This window comes from Oenanthe melanoleuca, chromosome 3 (assembly GCF_029582105.1).
Source record: "Oenanthe melanoleuca isolate GR-GAL-2019-014 chromosome 3, OMel1.0, whole genome shotgun sequence".
NCBI classification, from domain to species: domain Eukaryota; kingdom Metazoa; phylum Chordata; class Aves; order Passeriformes; family Muscicapidae; genus Oenanthe; species Oenanthe melanoleuca.
Window position 1 is genome coordinate 77,582,664 of NC_079336.1, and position 27,485 is coordinate 77,610,148.

At 39.0% G+C, this 27,485-nt stretch overlaps 1 protein-coding gene across 1 annotated transcript in view; it reads right to left on the reverse strand.

Moving 5' to 3' along the window:
- Window positions 1-27,125, reverse strand: part of KIF26B (kinesin family member 26B) — a 197,498-nt gene extending 170,373 nt beyond the window's left edge. The window contains exons 1-3 of the mRNA XM_056486973.1: window positions 27,052-27,125; window positions 23,684-23,828; window positions 12,579-13,112 (exon numbers count right to left, since the gene is read on the reverse strand). Of these exons, the coding sequence (XP_056342948.1) occupies window positions 12,579-13,112; window positions 23,684-23,828; window positions 27,052-27,125 (753 nt within the window). The remainder of the gene's footprint in view (window positions 1-12,578; window positions 13,113-23,683; window positions 23,829-27,051) is intronic.
- Between the last annotated feature and the right edge of the window lie 360 nt (window positions 27,126-27,485).

Consider the following 27,485-nt stretch of genomic DNA (forward strand, 5'->3'; position numbering starts at 1 on the left):
AAATACAAGACAGACACATGCAAGGTTTTGTCCATCTTGTTACCTAATGCATTTAGCTCTGGAATGCAGCACACACAGTAAATACCACAATTCATTACTCATAGCTACACTGTGTATACTTTCACAGCAAAACTCATCACAGCACATATCCACAGCATGCTCTTCCAGCTTTTGTTATACAGGATTGCCTGCCTCTGACCTATATTAATCTCAGGTAGATTTGTGCTTTGTAAATTGTCTAAGATTCTTGTTATTATTTAAATTTTTGAGTCCTTGTAGGCTTATTATTTCCTAATTTTTACTAATAGAATTTGCTCATTTTTATTACTGTCTGAAAGTATACTATCAAGTCTTACAACAACATTCATTTCTTTCTCTTTAAAGTCAGCCTCAATGAACTTCAAATGCCGCTGTTGTACTTATTTTTCTTCTTTTTATCTTTTTTTAAAATACTGTGACAATGAATATAAAGTTTCTTCTACACAAGACACAAACAACAACAAAAACACATTGCCCCAAGGACTTTGCACAAGAAACTAAACAGACAAAATGCATTTCACTATTGTTTAAAAATAAACAGTGATTAAAATTATTGCAGGAACAATTGGTTGATATTTTTATAAGCAAACAGAAGGATTACACTAACTGGCCCCTTGGGGATAAAAGAGATTTACAATAGATTTAATTAAGTGCATTTAATGAAATTCGAATATAACAACAACAAACTAGCACTGAAATTATGCATGAACTCTAGTAAACTACTCTGAACTGTAACAAATGTCTCATTGTTATCTTCAGTTTTAATTTTGGCTTACTGCACAGAGAATTTTTCTTTGCACATGAACTGTTTTGAATGCTTCCCTTCTAACTTTTTTAGTAGGTTTGCAATGTAAAATTTTCAGAAGTTACTTTTAAACTAATTTTTGAAAGAAACTCTTTATTCTATTTTAATTACTTTTTAAATAGAGCATCATGGACAGATTTGCTGCTCCATAGTAACATGTCAAAGGAAGGATCACTGACCACAGATCAGTGCATGTATAGTCCCACTGTCTCTTCACAAGGTTTACCATAGGCACTTCATAAGTCATGCTGCACATTTACTCTAGGACAATGGCAATACAAGATGGGCATGAACTAGCTCCAAAATGTAGAGCAGTACTACATAGACAGGATAACAAAGAATCAAGCCTCCTAGAACTAACTAATGCTTGCTGATGCTTACTGCGGTGTCCCCTATGGACAGTGGGGCTCGTTCACACAGGGTTCAGTCTTACCCACCACGAATAGGTGATTAAAAACTCCCACCAAAAAAAAAATATTACTGTTTTTTTTAATTTTTTCCATTTTCCAGCAGAAAAGTAATACTGTAAGGTTCCCTAGGAAAAAACAGAGCACTGTGGGAGAATGACAGGATTTTAGTATTTCCTGGAATTACTTTTATAAAGTCAGAAATCAAGGCAGAGTAAACAAGAAAGATATATCCCGGACTCAGGAGATTTTTGAAAAAATATGTTTCAACAATGCTAAAACCTAAAAACTTCAGAGGTCAATTTAGAACTTCTGCAGTCTTTTTCTTTCCCAAGGGCATGCTTTCAAGTGAATCCCACTAAAGCAAAGTCCTTATTTGCAAGTTTCTTTTCTTCTCAGAAAGCACAGTAGCAGCTTGTTGTAAAAGGCAGAGTGTATGAACTCTGTGCTGTTGATAAAAATTCCAGCTCAAGCTGTATTTGAAGATAAAAAAACAATCAACCAGCAAGATATTTTTAGTCAGTCCCTTCTGTTACCAATGTTTTTTCAGATTGTTCTGAGCCTTTATGATTTCTGTTTCATAATCCACTCTGATATTGATTGTTTCAGGCAGGCACAGAAAAATCTACCCTCAACATACAAAATGACAAGATGGTCCTTTTTGTCCTGAGTGTAACAGGAGAAAAGGTTATTCTCTCATCTCTTCACAGACTGCATAGCAGCCACCCAAGGCATATCCTTCGACTTTCCTGTACATCCACTTCTTAACACAAAGTGGAGCACAATAAAATTTATTTCCTTCCTCCAAGTATTTTTTATCATTTTAGAGATATGGACTTTAAAGCCTGCAAAATATTATAGTTACCAATTCAACTGGGTTTACATTATACATTTCCTGGTAAAATCTTATTTTTCCCCACTCCATGTCCATGCAATGTTTAAAAAGTTTCAAGAGCAAATTCTCTAATGGCCTAAGCACAAACTCTTGCTTCTCTTGCTGTAGTAGAGTTGTGGCTACTGATAAGTCCTTTGGCTTTCTGTGGTAGCATCTAAAGATTATTCAAGCAATTATGAAGAGGCATTTCTACTCAATGTATTCAAATTAGGCAAAAGAATACTAGCAGCAATAGCATTACCAAACAATTTTTTTTTTTGTCATGAATCATATAAAATTTTACAGTAGATAGAATGGAATACTGAGAAGCAAAAAAAGTTGTTTTCCAGTATTTCTGTTAAGCATTTCTAATTTATAGGGGCCCTCCCACGCTCAAAAGGAAACCAAGCCATAATAATGCTCCACTGCCACACTTGAAATCACCTTCCCTGGAGAACAGAGGAGGAATAAGGTGCTTTATTATTCATATTCACTGAATCATAAAATGCCTGGAGGCCACAGAAGTAATGGCCCATTGCACTAGAGCCAACTGTCCCTGTTTCAGAGACAAAGCATTGAGATGGCAGGGAGAAGTAGCAAATATTCATAATGTATGATTAAGGTGATTGAGCAGTGAATGGAAAAGGAAGCAGAGAAATCCACATCACTGAGATTTTTCCAATCTCAATCTGCACATACATAACACTCCTGTCTTGCGCCCCTTTCCAGAAATCTTGAATTAAGGCAAGTCAGGTGACTTCATTTCATCTACTTTTACATAAATAGGAATAAATCCTGATAAGTTGGGCTGTGTTTAAATGTTTAAAAGGATCTTTACAAAGGTTCTGAAGTGCAAGACAACAGTCAGGAGATCATAAGCATGGCTACTAAATCCTGGCAGCAAATGGCATATCTTGGCATTTAGGATTACTGAGGCAAAGTCCCTTGTGACAACTAAGGATGGAAAACAATGAAAAGCCAGTAACGTGAGAACTAGATTTTTCCCTCCAAAGCACTTAGCTGCATGAAAACAACTTGATCCCTCAATCAGCATTTACATCTAAAAGTAAAATAAAATAGATAAGCTTTAGGACACCCTCTGATGCTCTTGTAATTTGTCTAAGAAGCGTGGTGACCAGAAAGCTTTTGCTGCTTTGTTCTCCTAAGTCACTTGAATAGTATCTTGTTATATTATTTACTGGACATGACAAACGATAATTTTTTTGGTTTACATTACTTCAAAGAAAAAAAAAAAAAAAATTAAAAAAAAAAAAACAAAAAAAAAACAAAAAAAAAAACCACAAAAATCTTGACACAGCTTGCAAACTAAGCCTCAGTTAAACCTACCTAGCATTGCAAGGTTCTTCAAAGTTACTTTTGTAGAAACTGGTCCAAATGTAGACAAAGCTTTCTGAGTGCATTCTCCCTGTCAGTACTATCTCTGATCACTGCCATGATGTATCAGCATTGTACAATTGCAAATCATGTCACATCCTTTCCTACATCCTGCACACAGGCAACAAACATCACAGGAAGTCTTCAGGGATCAGAGAGACTGATCAATTAAGAACTGATAGTATCTCATTACTATACATATTCTTGAAATGCACTCTATAATTTCTTTAATAGCACTTGAATTAATTTTCCACTTTCTATGTTGCACTGCAATAACTGAGAAAATATACAAGAATAAAACAAAGAGATGACTGTGCTTCTGAATTGTGTTTAAATCCAGCTACACTGCTTAGCTCCAGCAGCCTGAAACCTGTCAGGAAGGAAAGCAACTATAAATCATATCTGTCATCTATCTTTTACAGGAAAGAGTATATGCTTCCAAAAAGTGGGGTTTTTTTACAAAACTAGGCCTAAATTCTGCTTTTATTAATAGCCTTGGTGTAAAGAAATAGCAGGATTCACATTATGGGTGTTTTATAATTATCCAGTGACACTGAGCATGCAGCCACAGCAAAGTCACGGAAGCAGAAGTGATTTCATCAAGCACAGCTCCAACTTTGAATTCTTTTCCTGCCCTTCCCACTAGCCAAAAGCCTTTACATAAGTTTAGGTAGATATGTAATATACACATACACATGCCACTTTCCCAAGCTAAAGAAGTATCAATTTGAAGTTAAGCTTGACAGATGCAAGTATTTGATTCAAAGAACTCTCACAATAGAAACATTTCACTTGCACACAGCTGTGACCTTGCACTGGTTGCACCTTAATCACTTGACACATCTACCAGACCTGAGACTTTCCTGGTGTATAGAACCCAAGTGCTCAGACACCTAATGACAGATGTGATGGTACCTTCAGTGCTTTCATACAAGGAGGAGCTACAGATCCTTCTGCTGAGCTTTGCTAGCAACATTAACAATGAGCACCAACCAGCCTCTTGGAAGATGAAAGCTCATTGCCTTTAACCTTTGGAGCAGTTCTGAATCCTGCTTGAGAGGTAATGTGGAAGTGAAAGGTGAAGTGCAATTTCATTTCTTCTTTAAATCAGTTTGCAGATTTAAAATATGTTTGCATTAGCTGAGAGGAGCTATTTCTCACGCTCGTACAGATGCAATTCTTCCTTTTTCTTCATAAAACACATCTTGACACATTTGAAGTTCAAAAGAAGCTGGGCAATCAGGTTTCTGCTTTCATTTGTCAAGAGCAGCTCCAAGACTCTTCAGAGCAGGGTGACACTAGAAGAGCATGGAGAAAAAAAACTTCCCCATTCACCAGCCCAAAAGAGAACGAGCCCCCTCTGAGTGCAAGATGCCATATTTGCTCCCATCACCACAGCTGTTCTCACACTCTGCCTGATCAGATCTTACAGGGCTGATGTTGCTCTCACTCTTATCTGTATTTCACCAATGTAGCCATGTCAGTTGCAAAGCCATTATCCTGGAGTGAGACAGAAGAGGGTCTGGTCCCAAATGTATTCTATCCGACAACACCCACCTCTCAAGTCCTCAATGCCCTGGAATATAAGTGGAGAACCAACCACTTTAACTCAAATCTACTGAATTAAAGAGGACTGGCCCAACAGAGAAGTTGATGCTCCCTCTCCAGTGCCATTTCAGAATCACTTTGGAGAAAAGAAAACAATGGTTTTACATGATAGCTCTGTGGAATCACATTTCAGAGTTACCCAGGGCTCTAGCCATGCATTCCTTACTTCTCATAAGCACAGCACAGTACCAAAGCAAAAGGCTTTGCAAGTTTATTTTTTACATAGTAACATACTTCTTCATATTTAGTCTCAAATACTTTTCTAAGAAGTCAAAGAACAGAATTCTACAAAAAGCATGGTGTTTCTAAATCTAATCTTAATTCTATGTCCCATTTATATAAAGCAATATGAGAAGTAAATGTCTCAGTCAATGAGACAGTACATTGATTTGTGTCTTTTTTGAGTTCTATCCCTTGGGAATTTAAAGGAAAGTTCCTAAAAAATTGCTCTCCAATCCCTTTGTCATTCCCTCCTGATCTCAATTAGAATGAGTTACCTTTGGTTTAGTACATTTCTCTTTCCTCTCTCTTTGCAACAGATGCTAAACAATTAGTAAAATATAGGAGTATCAACCACAAGACTCAATCTTTCTGCAAAAGTAAAGACCAGCATTTTGCTTAGATGAATGATTCAACCCAAGACAACTTTTAGAATCTCCACACACTTCAGCAAGGAATAAACATTTTTTTTAAGTTAAAATAATTCTGAAACATATAATACTCACATGGAACTCTGGAATTGTTGTAGAAACTGTTGGAAAAGCACTTCTCATTGATCTGTTTATCAGAGGCCTCAAAAACACAGCACCTCTTCCCCACTTTCAGAACAGAGGGACACAGTTTATCAAAATACTGAGTATCTACTCCTCCCAGAGAACCCAGTTAAACCTGTGCCAGCAAGATTCAGTGGAAGTTTCAGAAATTCTAGTCCTTACTTATAGATTGGATGCATTTAAAGAAGTCTTTTCCTCAGATTATAAGATATGAAATACCTTATTCTATATAGCAATTTATATCCCACCTTTTTTATCCTAATATCATAAAGAAGGGACCTTTTTATTACCCACATAAATCCTTTTATGAATTTTCCTAAGCTTTTGGCCTCAATGCTTTTCCTAATAAGTTCCAAAAAACTGTACATTGCATAAAAAGTTTATTTCCTTTTTCTTTCAAATTGACTGTACTAGCTCTCCATGTTCTCAAACTATGAAAAAAAGCAGGAGCTGACCATTTTTCCCTCTAGTTCTGTGCCACCTTGTTTACACTGTAGGAGATAAAAGGGCAATTTTGCCTCAATGTATCAGTTTGTCTTCCCCCTTCTCTACATCAATTTTTTCACTGTAAAACACCTTCTCTCAGTTTATTTTTTATTTCAATTAATGCAAGCAATCAGCTATTATTTAAGAAATGAAACTAGTCTCACATGTAGACAAAATCCTTAAGCTACAAGCAGGGAAGGAAACCAAGACTCCAAATCCTCACTAATTGTGATCTTCTGGCTTTTGCTAATTTGCAGGATTAACTCACTCCTATAATAGTCCAGATTTCTTCCTCACATCACAATTGAGTCACGGGGTTTTCATATTCTCAGGATAAGCCTATTTAGCTCTTTTCAGTCCATGGGATACCCTTTACCTCTTTCTTCCCTTGGTCACCCCAGTATCATAAAGGGGAAAAGTAATGATTCTAAGGTCATTAAGCCATGCATAAAAATGTCATAAGAGATCAAATCATGCCAGAGTAATGCAAAAAAATAAACCTCTCCTACAGTTCACATAGACTCCAGTTTCCCCCCTAGATGATACTAGAAAAGCAGCATACAACTGGGCTGTTAGTTGAAGGGGTAGACAGGAGGAATGAAATACAAATAGCCAACTCCTGCAATATACAAATTGGATGATCAAACAATCATGGCAAAATGTCAACTGATGACATGCTGACTTTAGTGGGGTCATATCTAATTATTAGTGACTTGGTTTAAAAAGGCTTTTAGTCAGAGGAAGGTTTCTTCAGAGATAACAACTAATGCACGGGGGAAGAGGGCAAGAGAGATAATCAAGCAAGGATATAATTTCAGTGCCAATGAATTTGTTTGACAACCTTTTTCTTGGCCCAGTCAAACATCTTTGTAAATAAAATTCTTGCACTTTTAGTGTATAGTCTGATTATGGACTCACTTTGTTAAGAGTCCAGGTCAATTTAAAAAAAAAAAAATCAGTGCAAGAATTTATGCATATCTGCTCAGCATCATCATTCATGAGCTCACAGTAACAGGAACAAAAAGATTTTTACTACATTCAGGGAGCCACCATATCCAAATGTGGATTTCATACATACAGTGACTGAATTACTTTTGAAACAAGCAATCAAAAAAATTCTGGACAAAAGCCTAACTGCACAAAGGCAAAATACCTCCAGCATTTGGTATCTCAGGGAACTGTGTGTGGTTGCATAAGAACACAGTACTAGAAAGGTCAGTATACAAATCTCTTTTTTTGTTGTTGCTAAGATGCTTTGGTAAAATAGGTCTGGCTCTAGGAAGCATGGAATAATTACAGAAGACACCTGTTAGTCTGCAGATGGAGCAAGTAACTTGATTTCTGTACCTTGCTTTATATGCTTTAGAAGCTACTTAAATTACCCTGGCACCAATGTAGCAATCATTAACATTTTATCTTTATCCTGCTGAACACTAAAAAGTAATAGAAGCAGCAGCAAACAGAAGAGAAACAAATCATACAGCAAAGACCTGGAGAAAAGCTTGGAATCAAAATCCTTGATGGAAATACCTCCCACACAAGCATTGGCTTTCCATTTTGCACCCAACTCTAATCATTACCAGTTTCTTTTTAAAAGCCTGGGCCTGAATGAACTGATGTGTTATATGACAGCCGTGACCTAAGTAAACTCCAAACAAATCATTCATCACAGCAAAGCTCCAGAACAAGCTGGTGCAATCTCAGAGAACTGTTCTTCTAAACACATGTAATACATAAAGAGGTAACAGAAAGCAACATATTGTAGGCTGCATCAATTGTACAAACAAAGGCTTTTATAATTCCAAATTATGAGATCATTATGCCTGGGGCCAAAAGCCTCTCAGTAGTTTAAGATCTAATTTTCCAAACTTTTGGTCAAAAGAGTCTTTTTAAGTGCAGGAGAGAAAGGAACACTTCTTGCATGAATATGTTCTGTTCACAAAGCCCCTACTCAAATCCTTTTTGTTGCTTATGAAAATCAAACTTCACAGCCTCAAGGTCAGGAGCAGAAGGTGCTCACCCACATCAGCCCCACATTTTCTGTTACCCATCATTCCCTTTTATGGCCTAAATTGTTCCTGGAACTGTTGACTTTCCCCAATTCTTGGGCTCATTCTGACCTTCCTATCACTCAAATCTACCAAGCACACTGCACTAAATTTCTTTTTGTCTGCCTTTTGAAATTATCTGCTTCAAGACATGAAAGATTCTTGTGCAGATCCAGGAGAGTAACTAGAAGACCAAGGAAATGCCTACTGTTTTATGCTCTGGGGCTCCCACCATGATGAAGTTAATGCCATGCTGTTGGTTTAAAGGCACACCAACACAAGAGATGGTAATTTATTATTTTAGTAAAAACTGGAGGGCTTTGACTCTAGAAAAAGTAGAACCAGCTTTATCTAGTCACTGTTATCAACCCCTTTCCCTGTGAAAGCAAACCCTGAATCAGTCTGAAATCCTAAGGACTCGAATCTTATTCTTTAATGTGGTGTTTTTGTTTTAGCTACTTTATCAGCTTGCAATAATGAAGTAATAAAAGTGTTATGCATTAAATTTAATATTGCATTCTCTATAAAAGTGACAAAAAGCAATAACTTCATCAAGGAATTTAGACTTTTTGCATTAGTACCCCAGGCCCAGAGGGATTTTTTTTTTCCTTTGTAAGTGTTCAGTAATCATTGGTAACTAACAGAAGTGTACTTAACACTGTGGTACCCTGTAATTCACACCAGCAGCTGCACAAATAATTACAGCTCTTCTCAGGTAAAACCTCAACAATTTAATAGGGTTTTCTCTGAGCAGGGAAGGACTGAAATCCCTTTGACTGATAGGGAGATCCACAGAAGTCTTTACAAGTGTCTGATCCACAGGAGCATAAAAATGCTACGTGCTGATGAGCATAGAGAGAACACTATTTTCAGACTGAATCAAATGCTACTAAATTTTGGCTGGTACTTTTCTACCTGTATTAAGCAGAAAGAGGCCAGTTTTACCCTGACCATTTCAGCATTCCTGTTTCCATAGAAGGGTTGTAATGGCCATGCTCTTTAAGATAAATCGATTCCATTTCCCTGCCTCTGATTCCCTGTTTTTGAGTCAAGCCTAGGGACATCATAGATCTTTAGAACCAGGTTTTTGTTTCTGTTTCAAGGAGTCCCTAAATATGGAATCATATAAAACAGGAACAGTGAAGAGTGACAGGGTCATCTGCCCCATCTCCTCATCTCCAGGTAGGATCAGTTTTGCCTAAAAAATTCTTAGCAGCTATGCCTCTGATGTTCTTAGGAGACTCCATTCACTAGTTCCAATAATACATACATGAAATTATTAGAAACTTTTTACATTTGACATGCATTGCCAGTTAAATCTGGTACACTTCCATTTTCTCCAATTTTAAATGCATAATACATTAGTAAACCTGGTAATGTATAAATTCCAATTTGTTTTATTTTGGAAAACGCTCTTTTTCTGCAAAAATCAATTTAGTAGTGGCATTTCATTTAAGACTTATCCTAAACTACTGCAGCAGTTACAATATCACAACACTCCATTTTATATTAACTTTTATTGTTTTTCTACTAGAACTGAAACAAAAGTAGTAACTAACTACCCATAACAAGGTTCTAATTTTAGGCAATCTGGAAGGGAAGATGCTAAAAAAGGAGTAGCATCCTACAACTTACAACTGTAGGAATATATTTTAGTGCTTAAAATTGTAGTGAGTCAATTCTGAGCCACAGAGTGTCACTTTCAAACTATTTTGTTTTCTCTGTAATGTTTTCTCCTTTTTGATGATACTTTAAAGAAGACATCACAGTCAGTTTTCAAGGTACTCAACCATTTCTTTCAAGTTATCTAGACTGTCTAAGAAAAGCTGATTTACAATGGGAGGTGTCTATCACAGGTGCCATTAAGTCTAGAGCCATGAGACTGACTTCTCCCTGGACATCTATTTAACAAGATTATGATGTAGAAGGTACTGCTCCTCTCTGTGTGAAATGCAAGGCTTTTTACCCCAATAAATTATTTTCTACTCCTCTTAGCTAACGCACAATGAAGTTTTTCTAATCACTATTCTTAAGGGAAGGCAAGAAAACTTAATTAATATATAGACATTCACAAGTAAGTAGCCTAGAATCACTTCTTTTTAATTCACCTCCAATTTAAAAAGCGTTCTTAACATGAGATAACAGATTCATCTTCCTTGTGCTCTTCCCCAGCAGAGTTTTGCAACTCTAAGTGCATAACAAAAATGTATTTATATGGGATACAGATCTAAAATGTTCTGAAAATGTGTAGTAAGAAAGATTAGTTGCTGTACACAAAAGCAGAAAAAAAAAAAGCTTGTACCTTAACAGTATTTGAAATTACAAACAAATTACATTTCAGTTTTTCTTCTTACTTGACTAATACCCACTCTAATACAGATACTGTGTAAACAAACACAAATCCTTTTAGGGTGCTTAAAGACAAAAGCGATCCTTATTATTTCTCAGCTGGATAATTAAGTGTGCTAACTTGAACATAGTGAGAACTTTAACATTTGAAAGTAGAATCTCAAAGGAAAATATGAAACTTACGACCAACATATTCTAACACAGACCAGCATTGCTAGGCTTTGGGATTTTTTTTGTTGTTGTTCATTTTTTGTTTCTTTTGCTGTTAGTTGGGGATTTTTTTGGGTCTTGTGTTGGCTTTGGGGTGTCTTGCAAGCAGGCAGTCTTTTCTATTTCAAGGTTATTGAAAGTCAAGGGTAGGGAAGAGTCCTGACTTTAACTGGATCCAAACTACAGAATCGGTCTAGACAATTCTGAATATTAGATTCTTCTTAATGAATAGTTTTAAGACAAAATTAATCATCAAAGAAATGCAGACATTATAAAAGGTAAACAAAACCCACATTTTCACAGAACAAGAACCTAAAAGACAGCAAATGCAATAAAATTGAAGTAATTTTCCCAATACAAATAACAGACATTTAGATTTGTTAAGTTGCATTCTTTGTTTAGGGTTTTTTTTTTTTATTCCTTAGCTGAAACACAGATCACATTTTTTTTCTTAGATAAAAGCAATGATCACATACTGACCTACCCAAATATGATTCAGGTTCAGTAGAGCATAAATCCACAAAAGCATAAAGTCACATATTTCCCTGATAAAATAACTGTACTTCATTTCTGGTTTTACCTAGTTTGCCTTGGTGCACGACAATATCTTAATGCTTATGATTAACATTGCTTTTTTCTGGCTGTAATATCAGTTAGTCATACTAATAAAAGTTAAATATTAATTTAGGGATCTATCTTGGAATATGTTCATAATTTGGTAGAAAGATCAGCTTCCAAAGTTATTTATGTGCCTAAAGAGGCCAACTGGGACATTTATGAGAATATGTGAAGAACAGGCTTCTGACACGATCTGCAAGTTCTTGGGCACTCTGAAAATCCCACCAGCTTCAGTTCAGTGTGTCAGAAAGCCCACCTCCTGTCATGCAAAAAAGCTTCTTCTGTGCCCTCTGGTGTGGAGGGTTCTACAGGTTCTCACAGGTGTGTTGTACTAGAAAACAACAGACCAAAGAGGAGGAAAAGAACACGCTGAAAAGTACATGGAAATTTCCCAGAACTGCTAGGATCTGGATATTACTGGACCCATTGAACCCACTGGCATCAAGAGTGTATGTAACTTAAAACATGTCAAAGAAGTTAGTGCCTGCTATATGTACTCTAATGATCATACACACACAGGATGGAATAAAAGATCATCCAGATCCTTCCTGAATACCAGCTCAGGAAACACTGGTGCACGAGTGCCACTTTCCACTTGGGAGTAAGCAAGTGTGGCTGGCTCCCAGCTGTTGCTCCAACTGAATATTCTGAGTGAAAGTGAGTGAGAATTGTGTGAGCTAATAATTGAAAATACTGTATGATTAGTTATCTGCCGTTAAAAACAGCATCTTGGTTCTGCTACCAGTAACAGCTGTATTAATAGAAGGTATTCTCATGAATACTGCTTTTGATGTGTGTCTCCCCCAACCCCATCCCCTATCAGGGAGACAGTAATTTACAGATCTCCTTGCTCTAGAGCTCACTTAGGCAGCTCAACTTCAACCCACAGGAGCAAAGGGTGTCAGGATGCTTTGCCAGGTTTAGTGGGAAAAAAACAAGTAAGTTCTGTTAGCTGAAAATACTTACTTGGTAGGGATAGAGAGTGACTCCATTTGTTCTTGACAAAGACCAGGTGCCATCAAGGTACTGGTGGGCCTGGATAGCCACAGAGTTGAGAACATTGCCATTGCTGGGGCTGGTGGCCATCTGAAAGCTGACCTTGGCTTGGTGTCCAGGAGAGCCGTTTTTTTTCTCCACCCCATTTCCAATTCCGAGACTGTTGGGCTTTCCACTGTGTTTGTTGGCAACAAAGGCTGTATAATTAGATGGAGCATAAGGAGCAGGCACGTATGCCCAGTCCCTGGGCTGCAGGCTGCCCATGTGCCGGGGACTCACCAGCGTGGGGACATTGGAGAGAGGTGGGGGAGAGCTTGGTGAGGCATCATAGTGTTCTGAGTTGGCAGCTTGCTCCAAGGTCAGCACCATCTGGATGGCCTCTTGCTTCAGCTGGTTCAGGTGTGTGGCACAGACGTCACATCTGTTGTCCTTCTCGTTCCACGCCTTACGAATGGTATTGGGAACCTGGAGCTTCTCATGAATCACAGAAGAGAAACCTGGGTCCTAAAAATCAAACAGAGAAGGGTAAGGGGGGGACAAGAGAGAAATGTTTAACCATGGTCACCACAGTGAAACATTATTACTGCATTTCAAAAACAAATTTATGAGATAAGCTTAGAATGCAAACAAAGGCCATTAGATATAGCCAATGTATGCCAGCAGCAGAGCTGAACAAAACTGAGAAACTAGATTGTGTTGGAAAGGAAAAATTCTTTTACTGATAAGTGGCAAATATTATAATTCCACTGCAAGCTTCAATGCATGGCAGAGAAAAGGAATTAACCTGTTTCACACCACTGCACCTAATTTCTGGCTTGAATGAAATCTGCTCTTAGTTACATGTGAGATTAAGAGCAACTCCACTATAGCCAGTGGACTTCTAGTAAGGTTCAGAAGTCCATCTGCTCATCAACTTTTGCTATTCAGAAAACACAGGAAATACTCTGCAACAAAAAATTTAACATTTCAAATACAGCAGCAAAAAAAAAAAATTAAAAAGTACTACCACTCTTTCAAAAATTGTTTTCAAAATTCAAAACAGATGGATAGCTGATGAAATAATTTACCAAGAATACACTTTTCAGCCCAAAAAAAAAAAAAAAAAAAAATCAAACGAAAACAAACCACCTTTTTTGTTAATGAAAGTTCCAGCACTATTTTGTGTATCTGCTGATAACATAAAAGAAAGTAACAATTTTCTTTAAAAAATACAAAATGTATAGACTTAATAATCTGTACAGAATTATTTTCTTCTCTGAAAGCACAGTTTTAATGCAAAACTACATAATCAGGTTTAAAGCCTCTTGTCTCAGCCTTACCTCATGGATAGACATTTGAACATCAGTGGTGCTGCCCACAGGGCAACAGGCATCCTGATCTGACTACCATCACTGAACTGCAAATTGTGAAGCCAAACAGCAGTCTTAAAGCAGGCTTGTCACCAAACTTGCCTGGTTCTTAAAGTATCACACAGTTTTAGAAATTCACAGTAATGGTATGTGCATGGCACAGAGCAAAAAGTAACAATTATTTGATGGAAATATTTCCTATAATTTTCACACCACATTTCTGCAGTTTTACAGATCAGGCAGGACAGATTTCAGCTGCCCGTCCCTAATTTTTAGAGACTTATTGGTGGATTTTTTAATGACTAGGCAGAAAGTTTTAAAATCAAGAGCATCAGAATCTTCTCTTAATCTTTGTGGCTTTAAATGCTTCAGCAGTAAAAGTAGAGTGTATGTGTGTGTGATGGGGGAAAAGACACCACAAACAGACAGCACTCTTATCAAGCAATTAAGTAATTTGATGAACCCCATGCATCGAGATAGACAAATTTCATGTCTTGATAGTTTGGCTGTGCTGGGAAAGTGGGTAGGGGGTATAATACAGGGAGGGAGAGAATTCATGGTAGAGGGTCATATTCATTATGATCCGTCTTTATTATAGACTCAAGCATTTTATTTTCACTGTTTAACTACCGTGAACAGCTCCTCAGCATGCAGTGATTAATTGATTCATAAATCATGGTGCCTCTTTATGCACAGCAGCAAAAGAGCAGTTCCAGCCACAGAAGCCCAGGAGAGTCATATAAGCTGATGGGAAACAACAGGAGGCTGAGGTCTGATCAAGCCTCAAGCTGGTCATTTCTATTCTGTGCACAAAGGGGGTCAGAGCATCAAAGTGTGTCAGGAAGGCAGGAACTGGATTCTGCACCAACCCTTCCCCATGAACCTTCAGGAAAGGGACTGGTGGAAATCAGGGGGAAAAAACAGGATACAAAATCTGTCAAATCATATTTTCCATCCCAGACCATAACTAGGTCAACAGATCACATCAGATATAGGCATCCACTCCATGATGCCAGGTGTGCCAGGAAATGATTCGCTATCTTCCCCACAATGAGCTAGGCAATGCTGCCTATACAGCTGAAGTGGAAGTCTTCTTTTCATGCTGCTCCACGTCAGTGCAGGAAAAAAATCCTTGCTAGCTCTTCTTTCAGCTAGCAAGTGCCACAGAGGTGGTTGCTGTTCTTTGAAAGTTAACTCCCCTAAAGCAACTGGGCTTGGACCCAGGTAATTATATACAACATTCAGATCCAGCAGCAGTTGGAACATGGAAATTCTTGGATACTATGATAAATATTCCAAGGAAATAAAGCCTTCTCTAATGTAAGCAAATGTCAGCATGATATAAATATTCAAGTAGCACACCAACTTTAAAGAGTGCTGGACAGCAGTGAATTTAGCTTCATCTCAGTGTTAAAACAAACATCAGATCGTCCTGTGATACAACAATAAACAGACAGGGAAAGAGGGAGGGAGAGAAGAAGGCAGACTGTTCCTCCTCAGGAGCTGAAAGAAAAAACAGGCACAACCTGAATTGATTACTGCCAAGATTGGTCCTACTAATCTATCATAATCTATTAGATGGATAGTTCAATACTGGATCCAAGTCCAGGATATGAAACAGAAAAGTTCTATGGAACAGCAAATAAATTTGGATAAACACAGCTTCCAGAAAGACATTAGTCATATTCTGTTCTCAAAACAAAACTGATAGAGCCTAGAGAGTTTACTTCCTTATTCTGCACTAGGCAACTCTACCATAATTCCACAGAAGTGGCTGATAGCCTTACAACGTATTAGCAGGGAAGAGGCAAAAGCTGAACAATTCCTATACCTTTGCTAGAAGAGCAGATACACTGCACTTGTTGTCTCAGTATTTCATCTGCAAGCAATTGCCTGCACACATTCCCCCAGAGTGCTTAGTAGTTCAATAACCAATATCTTGCCCCATACAAAAATGACAGGCAAGCCTTGCTGGATAAGCACTTGGAGCCAGCTGCACAGAGGAGCAGGAGTTTAAAAAGGTTAAGTTGAAAAAGTCTCTAGTGAAACATGTGAGGTCTAAGAAACTCCACACTCCCTGGCACAGGAGCAGATTTGCTTCTGAAATCTGAGGTTGACACTGGAAATACCATTTATATTTTGGCACTCCTTTACAGTCCTGACAGAACAAAGCATAGTGACACTGAAAACTGAAACACAAATTTAAAAATCACAAGAGAGTTTGCTGTGAGTTCAGGGCAAAGGTTCATGATGGTTTCTTTTCTTGCTGCAATAGTTCACCCAACTTTAGTATAAACAGCATTACTGTAAACTCCTATTCCTATAATAAACAAATGAAGGCATGTAAGAGGTCTGAAAGCTTCAGAAGATCAGCCACAACACAGACCATTGTATAAATGCACGAGGCAAGCAGCAAACTAAATGGAGTGCACACTGAGCTATTCTGCAAGAAGCCTTTTCACATTACCTTCAACCTCTCAAGGTCAAGTAAACACCAAGACAGTAACTAATCGCTCATCTTTGTTCCTGAAATAAAAACCCACACAGGAAAGAAAGAAGATGGAAGGAAATTTTGTGCATTAGAGACCTGTCATAGGTGAGCTGAGGAATTCTTGTTTTACCCAGTGAAAACACACACAGGGAACAGGTACTAGTAAAGAAACAGTGAAGTACACAGACAACTCTACCAGGGTTAATGCAGTCCTGACTTCATGGGGAAGATTGCCTGATTACTGTATCATAAGGTAATGCAGAGGCATCCTCCACCTCTTTCATACCCCTCATAAATCTGTACCTTGCTATATAGTGTTCTAACTCCATTGCTAGGAAAGCAGATGACAAAGAAAATAATCCTTTCCTTCCTGCCACTCAGCTTAGATCACATCTTCCTCAAGAGAGGAAGCAAACAACATTTCCAGCATGAAGAACCCATACACATTCTACTCTTTTGCAAGCAAACAGCAGGCAGAGACTAATGTAGGTCACACTCACTAAGATTTCATGCATAGCTGTATTTGGTCAATGACAGCCTATGCACGTTAAACATGGTGATCTCACGTCACTAGCTCAGAGAAAAATCAAATATACAATGGATCTCAAGACCTTCTTGAACAAATTGTTTTCTTCAACACCAATATTACTCATTGCTCTTTACAGAAAGACAAAGTAGTCAATACTAACTAAATCACAGAGGCCAGCTTCCCCTCGAAGATGCTCACAGAAGACTCATGGAGTTCTTTTGTTTCTGAAAGGGTCCGTGCAGAAATGACTGCTGATATGTCATCCATCACACAAGGTAAGGGGAGAGGTAGGGGAAAGCAATGATCAAAGTTCTTCCCAGGAAGGAGTGTGTTTTCCAGATTCTCCCACTCCACAGGCAGGGTGCAGAAGAACTAATTAAGAAACTTTAGTAGGAGGGAAGCTGATTAAAAAGCCCCATGCTATTCCATGACTGCATGAACTTTTCTGCCCTAAACAAAATCCTGTTAGCCCATACATAGTTGGTGTCTATTTAGGGAAAAAAAAAAAATGGGGGTGAGGGAAAGGAAAAAAAAAAACGTCCTCCATTCTTCTCTCTTGAGGGTGTACTTTCCAGCTCAATAAAGAGATTATAAATGTAATTTAACTTTTCAGAGGCACTTAGGCTATTTTCCAAGTGACTCTGCATCCTAATTTAAACATATCCTGTCATTTTCTAGGCTACATTTGAGAGATTTTCTGTTTGCAGCATTCCAGAGCCCCAACAGTTGAAAAACAGCTCCTCACAATGGCACCACTTCTGTTAAAGCAAAAGTCCAAATATACTGAAGTCAATGGGAGGTTTTCTTCAAATAAGCATGACAGGATATACACTATGACTCTAAATTAGCAGCACTACCCGATCAAACTGAGCAGGGAACCCTTGGATAAAAATCAGTTCACTTCAGTCAGTAAAGCCTGATTCATCTGAATTATTTAAGTTGGCAGGATCTATGCCAGCACAAGCAGTCTTCTGGTAAGTAAAAGCAGCAAGGTGGCCTCCCTTGTTCTACTGCTCTGTACACAGCAACTGACACCTTCTCTGGGCAAGACCATACTCCTCACCCTCCCTGCCACAGAAGTCACCCCCCACACCCAACACGGCATCTTCAAATAAGCCATCCATTATCACTCCCAGCTGAGCAAACGAAACCATCTCCTCTGCTAGAGAAGAACATATTTCACTCTCTTTCCTCCTGAAACTCACTTCTTTCCCTAGCAGGAACATCCCCCACTGTTACTCCACATTGGGGACACTAGAGACAGTGGTCATGAGGAAAGCATAGCAGAGTAAGAGCCTTTTTACATTAGCCTGTTTCCAGAATGCACTGTCTTACCCACTGCAGTAAAAACCTCAGTGTTACTATGCCCCACCTCTTTAGCTATTGCCATTCTTGTCTGTCAAACTTGACCATTCTGCTGCTGACTTCAGCCTTTTGTTTCAAAAAGGCAATGAGAGTACACCCTGTCCTACAGTATCTCCAAAACACATCTGGGAGACTGGTTCTCTTCAGACCAAGGGGGAATTAAAAAATGAAGTCTTAATCCTGTCTGGTGTAGCCCTCACAACATTAGTATTTCAAGGTGTTTTTCTTGAGCTGGCACACACAGCTGACATTTGGACTTCTATAATTTAACACTTGTCAGTATTAGCCAGCCACTGCAGCCAGAAAAATGCGTTCCTTTGGTTTAGGCTGTTTTCTTATCTGAAAGAGACAGAAAGTCTGAGCAGGGCTCACCTTACAAACTTGCAGCAGTAGGAAACAGAAGAGAGAAAACCCTGGGAAAATAGGAGGATTAAAAATAGGGCAGAAAAAGGAGGAGAGAGGAAAAAAAAAGTGCTTTCTAATTGCTCCATGGACTGGCTCATGGCTCTGCTGATGGATCAGCACTGACAGACTTACAGCTGTCCACATCTGGCACACAGGTGTTTGTGTTAGCATTTGATAGCTAGACAGCAGCCAGATTTTTAATTGGGTTGGGAAGAAGAGATGAAACAGCAGCAGGAAAATCTAAATACACATTCAGTGGTGCAAATCCAAGTCTTGACCAAAGAGCTTTGCTATGCAGTTGTCTAGAGCTCTGTTAAATCTCTGGCCACAGCATAACAGGGTCTCCTGGAGGGAAGATTCTTCTATGTGGCAAACAAACTCAGCTGTTGCTGAAAGGGCAGCATTTGTCAGCATCCTTTTGATAGGACAAAGAATAGAAACAAACTCAGAATTTCAGAAACCTCAACCCTTATGCTGGAAAAAGCAGCAGCTCTGTTCTCCTTTCTTTGCATTCTACTTTTCTGACTGGATATGGAAAGATTGCATTTGCTTTCTTAGCCACCAGAGCACACTATGAGCTTGTGTTCAACTGATTGCTCACCTTGACCCCCTGGTACTTCCCTGCATCTTCGCTACAAGCAATTTAGTGTCATGCATGGAGCCCAGATGTACTTCAAATGCATTTGTGCTCAGGTTTCCAGTCACCTCACAGAAGTCAGTGGCTATTGCTGCCTCTTTGCTCAGCTGAGGTCCAGCTGCAAATTTGCCTCCAGCTATCATCAGGATTAGGTGCTTTCATGACGTTTACAAACTGTTAGCCTTATCAGCCAAATGTTACTGCCACTCCTCAGCACAGTGGCAGATACCTTTTTGCCATAAAATCCCTCTGATGCCATTCATAAAGACTTTGTTCTGAGTAGCTGGGATTCTTTTAGCCACCCTTTCAAGCTCATCTGGGATAAGCATAAAACATGACTGACCTATGATTACATGGGCCAGACATGTTAAAATACTGGAGTAACGTTAGTTTTTCTTTGATCCCTTCAGACCTCCCCATTGTTAGAAACCTTGATAAATATCTAATCAACAGATCATTGCATCCTTTTTGAGAAATCAGGCTACAGTAGCAATTCTTGTTCTGACACACCCCTAAATTTTCCAAGTTCATCTTGCTTTTCCTGAGAGGAAGGCATTAGAGTTCTTAACAAATGCCAGCACTAAGGCTCTATTGACACAATAACCAGTGACTTCTCGAAAAGCTGTCATACCTGAAAGTGAGGTAACTAAATATCACAAATGAGAAGGTCAGGGCAGTATTTGTGACACCTGTATGCTTACTGTTCCCTGATTTAAAAGAGGTTTGTGGCAAGCTCAAGCTAAAACCACTGTGTTTTGAACATGAGAATCTTTTATTTTAAGCAAGTAATCATTAGGAAAGATTTTTGCGGGGTTTATTTAATGATTTAGCAATCTCAAAAGAACTTTTCAATATGTAAAATTTTGTAAACAAATCTATTCAGCTTCAGAACTTCTACAATTGACAGACAGAGAACCAAAAAACTTTGTTCCTCTTCCTAACGTTTGCATCCTGCTTTTTTAAACCATTTGTGCTGCTCACTCTTATGCTTTTCTCTCCTCTCTGAGAAGCATTACTATCTTTAAATTGCATGCAAGACCACAGCTTTGAAAGGGAATAACCAAAAAAAAGGAAAAACGTCAGTAGATTGATACAGTTGTTGGTGGCTTATACAATGGGTAAAGAACTTTGCCTTTGCAAAACTTCCTTTTGGTTTTGGGTTATTGTGTTCTGTTTGTTTTAATTCACTTGACTTTTGGAAAGAATTTTACCATTTTGTCCACTTCACTCTGAGGTTCCCATGAGGTGCAGCAAATGAAAGGTATTTCATTCATCTTGAATATGCTCTCCTCAAGCAACATTCATTCAGGTTCTCTTTTCCAAGTTCTTTTCTGCTGCTATCAGATTTCTGCCCATCTCAGCTTGACTAGAGAGGAGTTGGGAACATCAAGGATATGACTTGATTAGAATTAGAGCATTGCAAGTCTTAGAACAGAACTAATCATGGACAGTTAAAACCTGAAGAGCTGCAGTTTAACAGGGACATTTGAAATCCACACTTTGATCTTCATGTCCTTAAAAATGAAAACACCAAGCAATCCAAGAAATCTTAATCTTAGCAAATAGAAGTAAATTTCTGCCCACTTTATTCAAATTAGACGAACTTATCTGCATGCCATCTAGGAAACAAGAAAATAAATATTGTTCCTAACCACTTGGAAAGGATTACAAAGACAAATTCACAGTATCAATGAAGCCTCTCCCATGCATGTTCAGTCAGAAGCACACAAAAAACTGAAATGTTTTTGCCTCTTCTCTGTGTTTCAACTTTGCATTAGATAGCTGACATTGCTAAGAATGTGTAATTTGGAAATAGGAATGAGTCTTCTCTCCACACTGGTTCTTGTACATGCAGAGCATTCCAAGCTGCACACAAGCCTGTCCTACCACTCAGTGGCAGTCACATCTCACACTAGTACTGCTGACTAGGGACTTCCATCAGCTTTTCATCTCAACTGAACTAAACATGAACATCAATATTCACAGAGCTGCTACACAGCCTCTTTAGAAGTTAGTTCCTTCATGGGAAGGACCATGCACCCAAGATCAAGCAAGTGGGCATTGAGTAAGCTGGAGGGTTAGTTAAGAGATCTTGAGAACTGTCCTAAGATGACTGTACAATCCTTTAGGCTACAGAAGACAAAATACCTACTTGAATCTTATGGTGAGACTGGAAGGGGATGAAGGGGAGAGACAGAAAAAAAAACAAGACAATGACCTTTGAAAAAACTTTTTTCTCCTAATTTCTGACACAAGCAATCTGAAGGTCTATTGATGGGGTAAACAATTGCTGACCTAGAAGGAAGATCACAACTTTCCTATTAATTAGTTGTATGCTACCCTGCTTTCCCAAAAGACTTTATGCTGTATTTTGGATAGACAGAAGTTGCATAAGAGCATTCTATAAGCAGCACTGAGGCTTGACACCACCTGTCTGAAACATCCTCCTTGACACATATCACATATCAGGCCAGCAGTGGGCTGCTGCTTTAAATAGTGGCCACATACCAGGTATTGACAGCCACTTGCTCCACAGGCAGCCAAAGTCCCCTGCTGTCTAGGCATACAGGCTCTCACAGTCTCACTGCCATCTGGTAAATCTTTCCCTCTCAGCAACATTTGGCCTGTTATCATTATCACCTCCTTCTCACCCCAAGCTATTCACCCACAGAAGGACTCTTCTGCAAACTCTCACTGTGTCCAAGACCAAACCACCTCTCAGTGACTCAGCCTCTTGGAAATCCCCTTTTAACCTCAGAGAGGGGAAAGGCACCACCATCCTGTTCCTTTCCTGCCAGCAGTACAATGGCCATGCTCCCTTCCTGGTTTGCACAGCCTTTTGGAGCCCAGCCTCAGGCTCACCAGGTGCACAGCTCCCAAATGCAGCCCTGCTCCTGCCCTCTGCTGTGACACCCCACCTCTCTCTGCACTCTAACCTCAGCTCAGGTTAATTGACACCATACTTATCACTTCAGGTGTGCATAATATTTATTAGTTATTTTTTTATTAGAACTTGGGTTTGTTTCTATTAATACTGTGAACTGAGAAAAATCCCAGTGCAACCCAGTGAAATTTAATTCTAACAGTTTTACACTCTCACTGTGAGTTATGTTTGCTTGTGAAAGCTCCTCAGCTTTGATGTAATACCAGACTGTAACCAGATATAGTTTTGCATTTAAAGCTGTTCTATTAGCACAGTTATATTAAGAGCTTGTTAATGATCTAGTCATCAAATTGTCTAACTATAGTTTTCCTTAATTTCTTTTGTACACATGAAATCACTTATAACTACTGCCTGTGATCCCTGGAACACCTAAAATAAGGTGTAACATATCAAAAACTTATCTTTGGATGTGAAATTTGTATATGCATGTATGCTTCTCTTATCACTTCTAATCTCATAATATTCTACAGATTTTTCATGTACAATAGTTTAAATACATCGATGCCACTTTTACACTTGCATAAAATATTATAAACACATTAAAACAAGCAAAAATGCAGAAGAAAAGTTAAAATCTACCTTTGAGGGTGTTACAAGCCCTAACTTCCATGTGACAAAATCTAAAAGCATTAGAGCAGCCATGAAACAACATTTATTCCACCTAGGATACAGTGCAAGAAGCAGGAGCACACCTCAGCTTTTCAGCTGGGAGTAATTTCATGAGCAAAGCTGTTTGCAGATTTCCACTCCAGTTGCAAGATCAGCTTATATTTTATTAGCACAGTATAAATATTTGTGATATGCAAAGGGGAAGAGAGAAAAACAAAATCCTGAAGAAACTCATGAAAGTAACAGAAATTTGAACTACTCTCAGTGCAAACTGAGTAACTCTGTCATGACTCCCTTATATACAGCATAAGGAAAACTGCCGTGCACAGGGCACCTTTTCTCCAGGCAGAGCTCTTTTCTCCAGCCTTGGGATATTTCACTGTTTAGCCATGCCAACACACATGGCAGAAAGTGTGTTATGACACACAGCCTTTTTTTCCTTAAGTCTGCTGCAAACATACCTGCTAAACTTCATTACACTGTGTGACTTTCTACCCAAACTATAAACTCGTGTATACTTCAGCATATGCTTCACCTCCACTCGGCAGACTCTGCCTGCATCTGCTGAGGCAGGAATTGCACAGGTTTTGGTATTTTGTGCCAAGAGTAGGTGACAGAGTTGCTGTGAGGGGCTGGTGAGTGCAGGAAGATGTGTGGGGAAGACAAGAAGCAGTGGTCAGGATGGAAACTGTCAGGATTCTGAGTGTGGCTTTACATGACAAGAAGAGAGCTCCAAATTCACTCACCATGGCTTCTGCAGAACCTGCATTTGGCTGCTTCTGTGCCAGGTGATCCAGAAGGCACTGACTACACCGGCACTGACTCAAGCTGCCCTGAGGGAGGGTACCAGCTTGGGTCCAGGGGCTGATGGGCTTCTTGGCTGCCAGGCATCTGGTGATGTGGGTATAGAAGAAACCTTAATGAACCTGAAGCTAACTGAATTGGGTACAGAATACAGTATGATCCTGTGGGCCATGGGCAGCCCCCTGAGACCACTGCTGCTTCTGAACACTCACAGCCAGAAGCAAGCAACATGGTCTAACATTTACCACTGTGCTTCTCCAGGCTGGAAAATGCTCTGTTTGAATACATATCTTTACAGACACATTAGGGGAGCTTTGGAGTACAGCTAATAGCCTCCTGTTGCTGTCACCTATTAAAAAAAAATAACACAAACTCAAAAAGTAGGCATTGTTTCAGTGAAGAACTATTGAGTTTGTTCAAAATTACTCACACTGTGAAATCCCAGGCTGCCACAGCCTGTATCCCATCCTCTGCACCCTCACAAAGTCCCAAACAATTCAAATGGTGAAGGATACAAGAGGGCTCAGCTGGAAAGAGCTCTCACCGAGGTCTCAATGGAAGCATTCACAGCTGAAGGAGGCCAAGCACTCCCCTCCCCACATCCATTCTCTGTGAACAGAAGCCTCAAGCCCTTGCTGAGGGACCACAGGGGACAGGCACATAATGAGCCTTCTCTGCCAAACAGCTCAGTGTTGCTGGCCCCCCATGACACTGATCTACAAGTGTGGGCTAAAAACGTGTCCAACCCATTCCCACCACAGCTCACGTTCTGTCCTGATTAAGCTGACTGCTGACAACCCAAGAGGGGATCAGCCTCTTGACTTGTGTGGTCTGATGAAGGCTAAGATTACAAATCTTTTTCCAAATAGTCCCCAAGTGAGCCACACACAAAAAAAAAAAAAAAAAAAAAAAAAAAAAAAAAAAGGAAAAACTTCCAGACTTCCAGTAGAGGCTGGTAACATTAGCCAGCCTTAAACAAAAATACAATGTACCTCAAGTTACAGTTTCAGATGAAAAGCTCCCTAACCAGTGAGGAGAAGTATTGATTTCCAACTTCTGTAAAGATTAAAAGACACTGATCCTGACTTCAGACTAGTACAGGATTTCTTGTGCACCCAGTCACAGCATTATCAATAGGGAAATGGGAATTACATCTGAATGAACAAAGCTAATAGTTGTAGAAACAATCACTGCCACTATGGCACTGCTCTTCCCTTTTGCCTCTAACCAAGGGCACCTCTCACAATTAATCTACAGAGTAACCCTCTAAATCAAGCTCCAGGTTTCAAGCTCCATGTTTCCCCACTACTGATTCAGAAATCAAATCCAATTTAAGAAAATCTAGACATACCTTCTTAAACAAAAATCATTTACAATTAGCAGAATAAACCAATGACCTCAAAGTACTTTCTACAAATTTCAGCCACCACTGATTAACTAAACACATTTTAAAATCTACATACGTGCATAATTCATACAACCAAAAAAAAGAAAATCTGACTTTTGTTATTTATTGACAGAAAACCAACATGTGGATTTAGATTTTTTAAAAAACAACTAAAAAAACAAAGACAATGGTGTTAGCATCATCTGAGAAAGAAAACAGTGCAAGGAAAGGGCAAACAAGAAGTAGTTATTTTACTGGTTTAATTTTTTTCTTACCTGAATAGCTGAAAGCTAAGTATCCAAAAAGAAAACAATTGTGAGAAAACTCTCCTACCACTGCATTACCTTATTTTCCTTAGTTTCATTTCCAGACCTTGGGTTTCATTTAATCTCTATTTATCTCTCATACACATCTTTACTCCTGATCCAGGCAGACCCAGACAGTTCCCAGCAGAGATTATTCTTCTCTGAAGGAGATGAGGCACAAGCTAAGGAGCATGATGTCCTGGAATTAGCATCCAATCTCACTATTTCTATTTCTAGTGCTGAAGCAGAAGAGTACCACTGAGATGGAGATAAATTGAGAGTCAGAGGTCTGAGGGAGCCTGAGCAGGACAGCAGTGATTTAAAGGTGCCACTTTAAAGGTTTTAGGCCAGATTCCCAAAGCATGGAGCACTCTGCAGCCAGCTCCCACAGCAGTATCTGAATCCCCAACCTTGGTGCCTACAGCCCTTAGATAAGCCAGGGACTCTTGAGCAGTGACACCTGGCAGGGAAGCAAACAACCTTGCAAAAAAAAAAAAAAAAAGCTGCCAAACATGAGGTTGTTTATTGAATGAAACAGATTGTCCATTGTCAGCCCTTCTACTCAGGGCCTGAGCAAAGGTTAGAGACTGCCCTACAATAATTCACTCTTAGTTTGTATTTATTTTTTCTCATGAGCAAGTGACACAGGCAGAAGAACCCTAGAATTCTGCACTACTCAAGCTAGCAAGAACACAAGCTGTGTCTCATAGGAAAAACAAACTGCATTTGCAAGCTGGAAGCTACATGCAAGTACTGGTTCCTGTATGCCAACCACTCATTATTCCACTTTGGAAGCATACAGTGGCTCCACCTGATATGCTGTAAAGTGGAGGAGATTTTTTTTTTGGTCACCCATACCTCAATTTTGCAGATGGATATATAGTTGCACTGCACAATCAAATTATTTGGCATTTTTAATTACAAGCATTTTAGCTACTTTTGCATCCATCTGTACCTTAAAATTTGGTTTTATGTTAATAAGCAGAACTGTGGCTCCAGCTCACAGTATCTGAAATTATTTTATCATCAACACTACACAAGCTACATCTAAGGTCCTCTAAGGCTTTCCAGATGTGATACTAGAACACTGGGATCTTTTTGTTGTATTAATGCTTACAGTGCCCCCATTGAGTATTCCACTGATTACCAAAGGGACTGGCAGTCTGGAGTTACTGGGAATTTCAACTCCCCTTCCCCTCCCCTAATTTTAAATGCTCTTCATGTTCTCAACTAAACCCTGCATTTAGTATCGTAATTTAACTTACTCTCCCAAGTTACCATCCACAGAATGTTTTCTGGCATGCTCACAAAATTTCACCAGAGACCTTTTCTGGCATCCACTTCTGTAGCATTTTCTGAATTTACTATGCAAAACTTAAGGGACATGGAAAGGGAAGGATTACAGAGCCATCAGCTGGTATCCAGTGCAAATATAACTAATGAAATCTGACATGTGTATGTATATCAGAGTTTTTATGGATTTTAAAAAAAACCAAACCATTGAATACACCACTACTTATTACATTCATTTTATTTCTAGGGAGAATTATACCTGCACACCTAGAACATTCCACACCATCTTCCACAACAGATGTGAACCTCTCATTCCCCACCCAACCTTCTGCCCCTGTTCCCCACCAGACTTTGTACAAAATTGGTTTCACACTTATACTTGGCAGCAATGCCAGACATATCGGATGCATAAGGTGTTTGCAGCCCTCTTCCACACAAATAAGCACTGAAACATCTCTGTCCTGAACTTTGTTATGGCTAGTTTCCTCATGCCCATGTTGGTATTTAAAAAAAAATCTACACAGAAAAGTGTCTTTGCTATTTAATAGCACATAAAGTCAGCTCTCAGAGGGCAGTACAAAAAGAAACCTCAAAGGTTTGAAGATAACCCAAGTTATTCCTCTCAATCACATTTAGAAGTGTTTTTAACTTCAAGATAGAGATCTGCAATGCAATGAATAAATAATTCTTACCCCTTCTTGCAAAATCAATTCCAAACAGAAATTGAAAAAACATGCACTTCCTATACTCTACATGCCC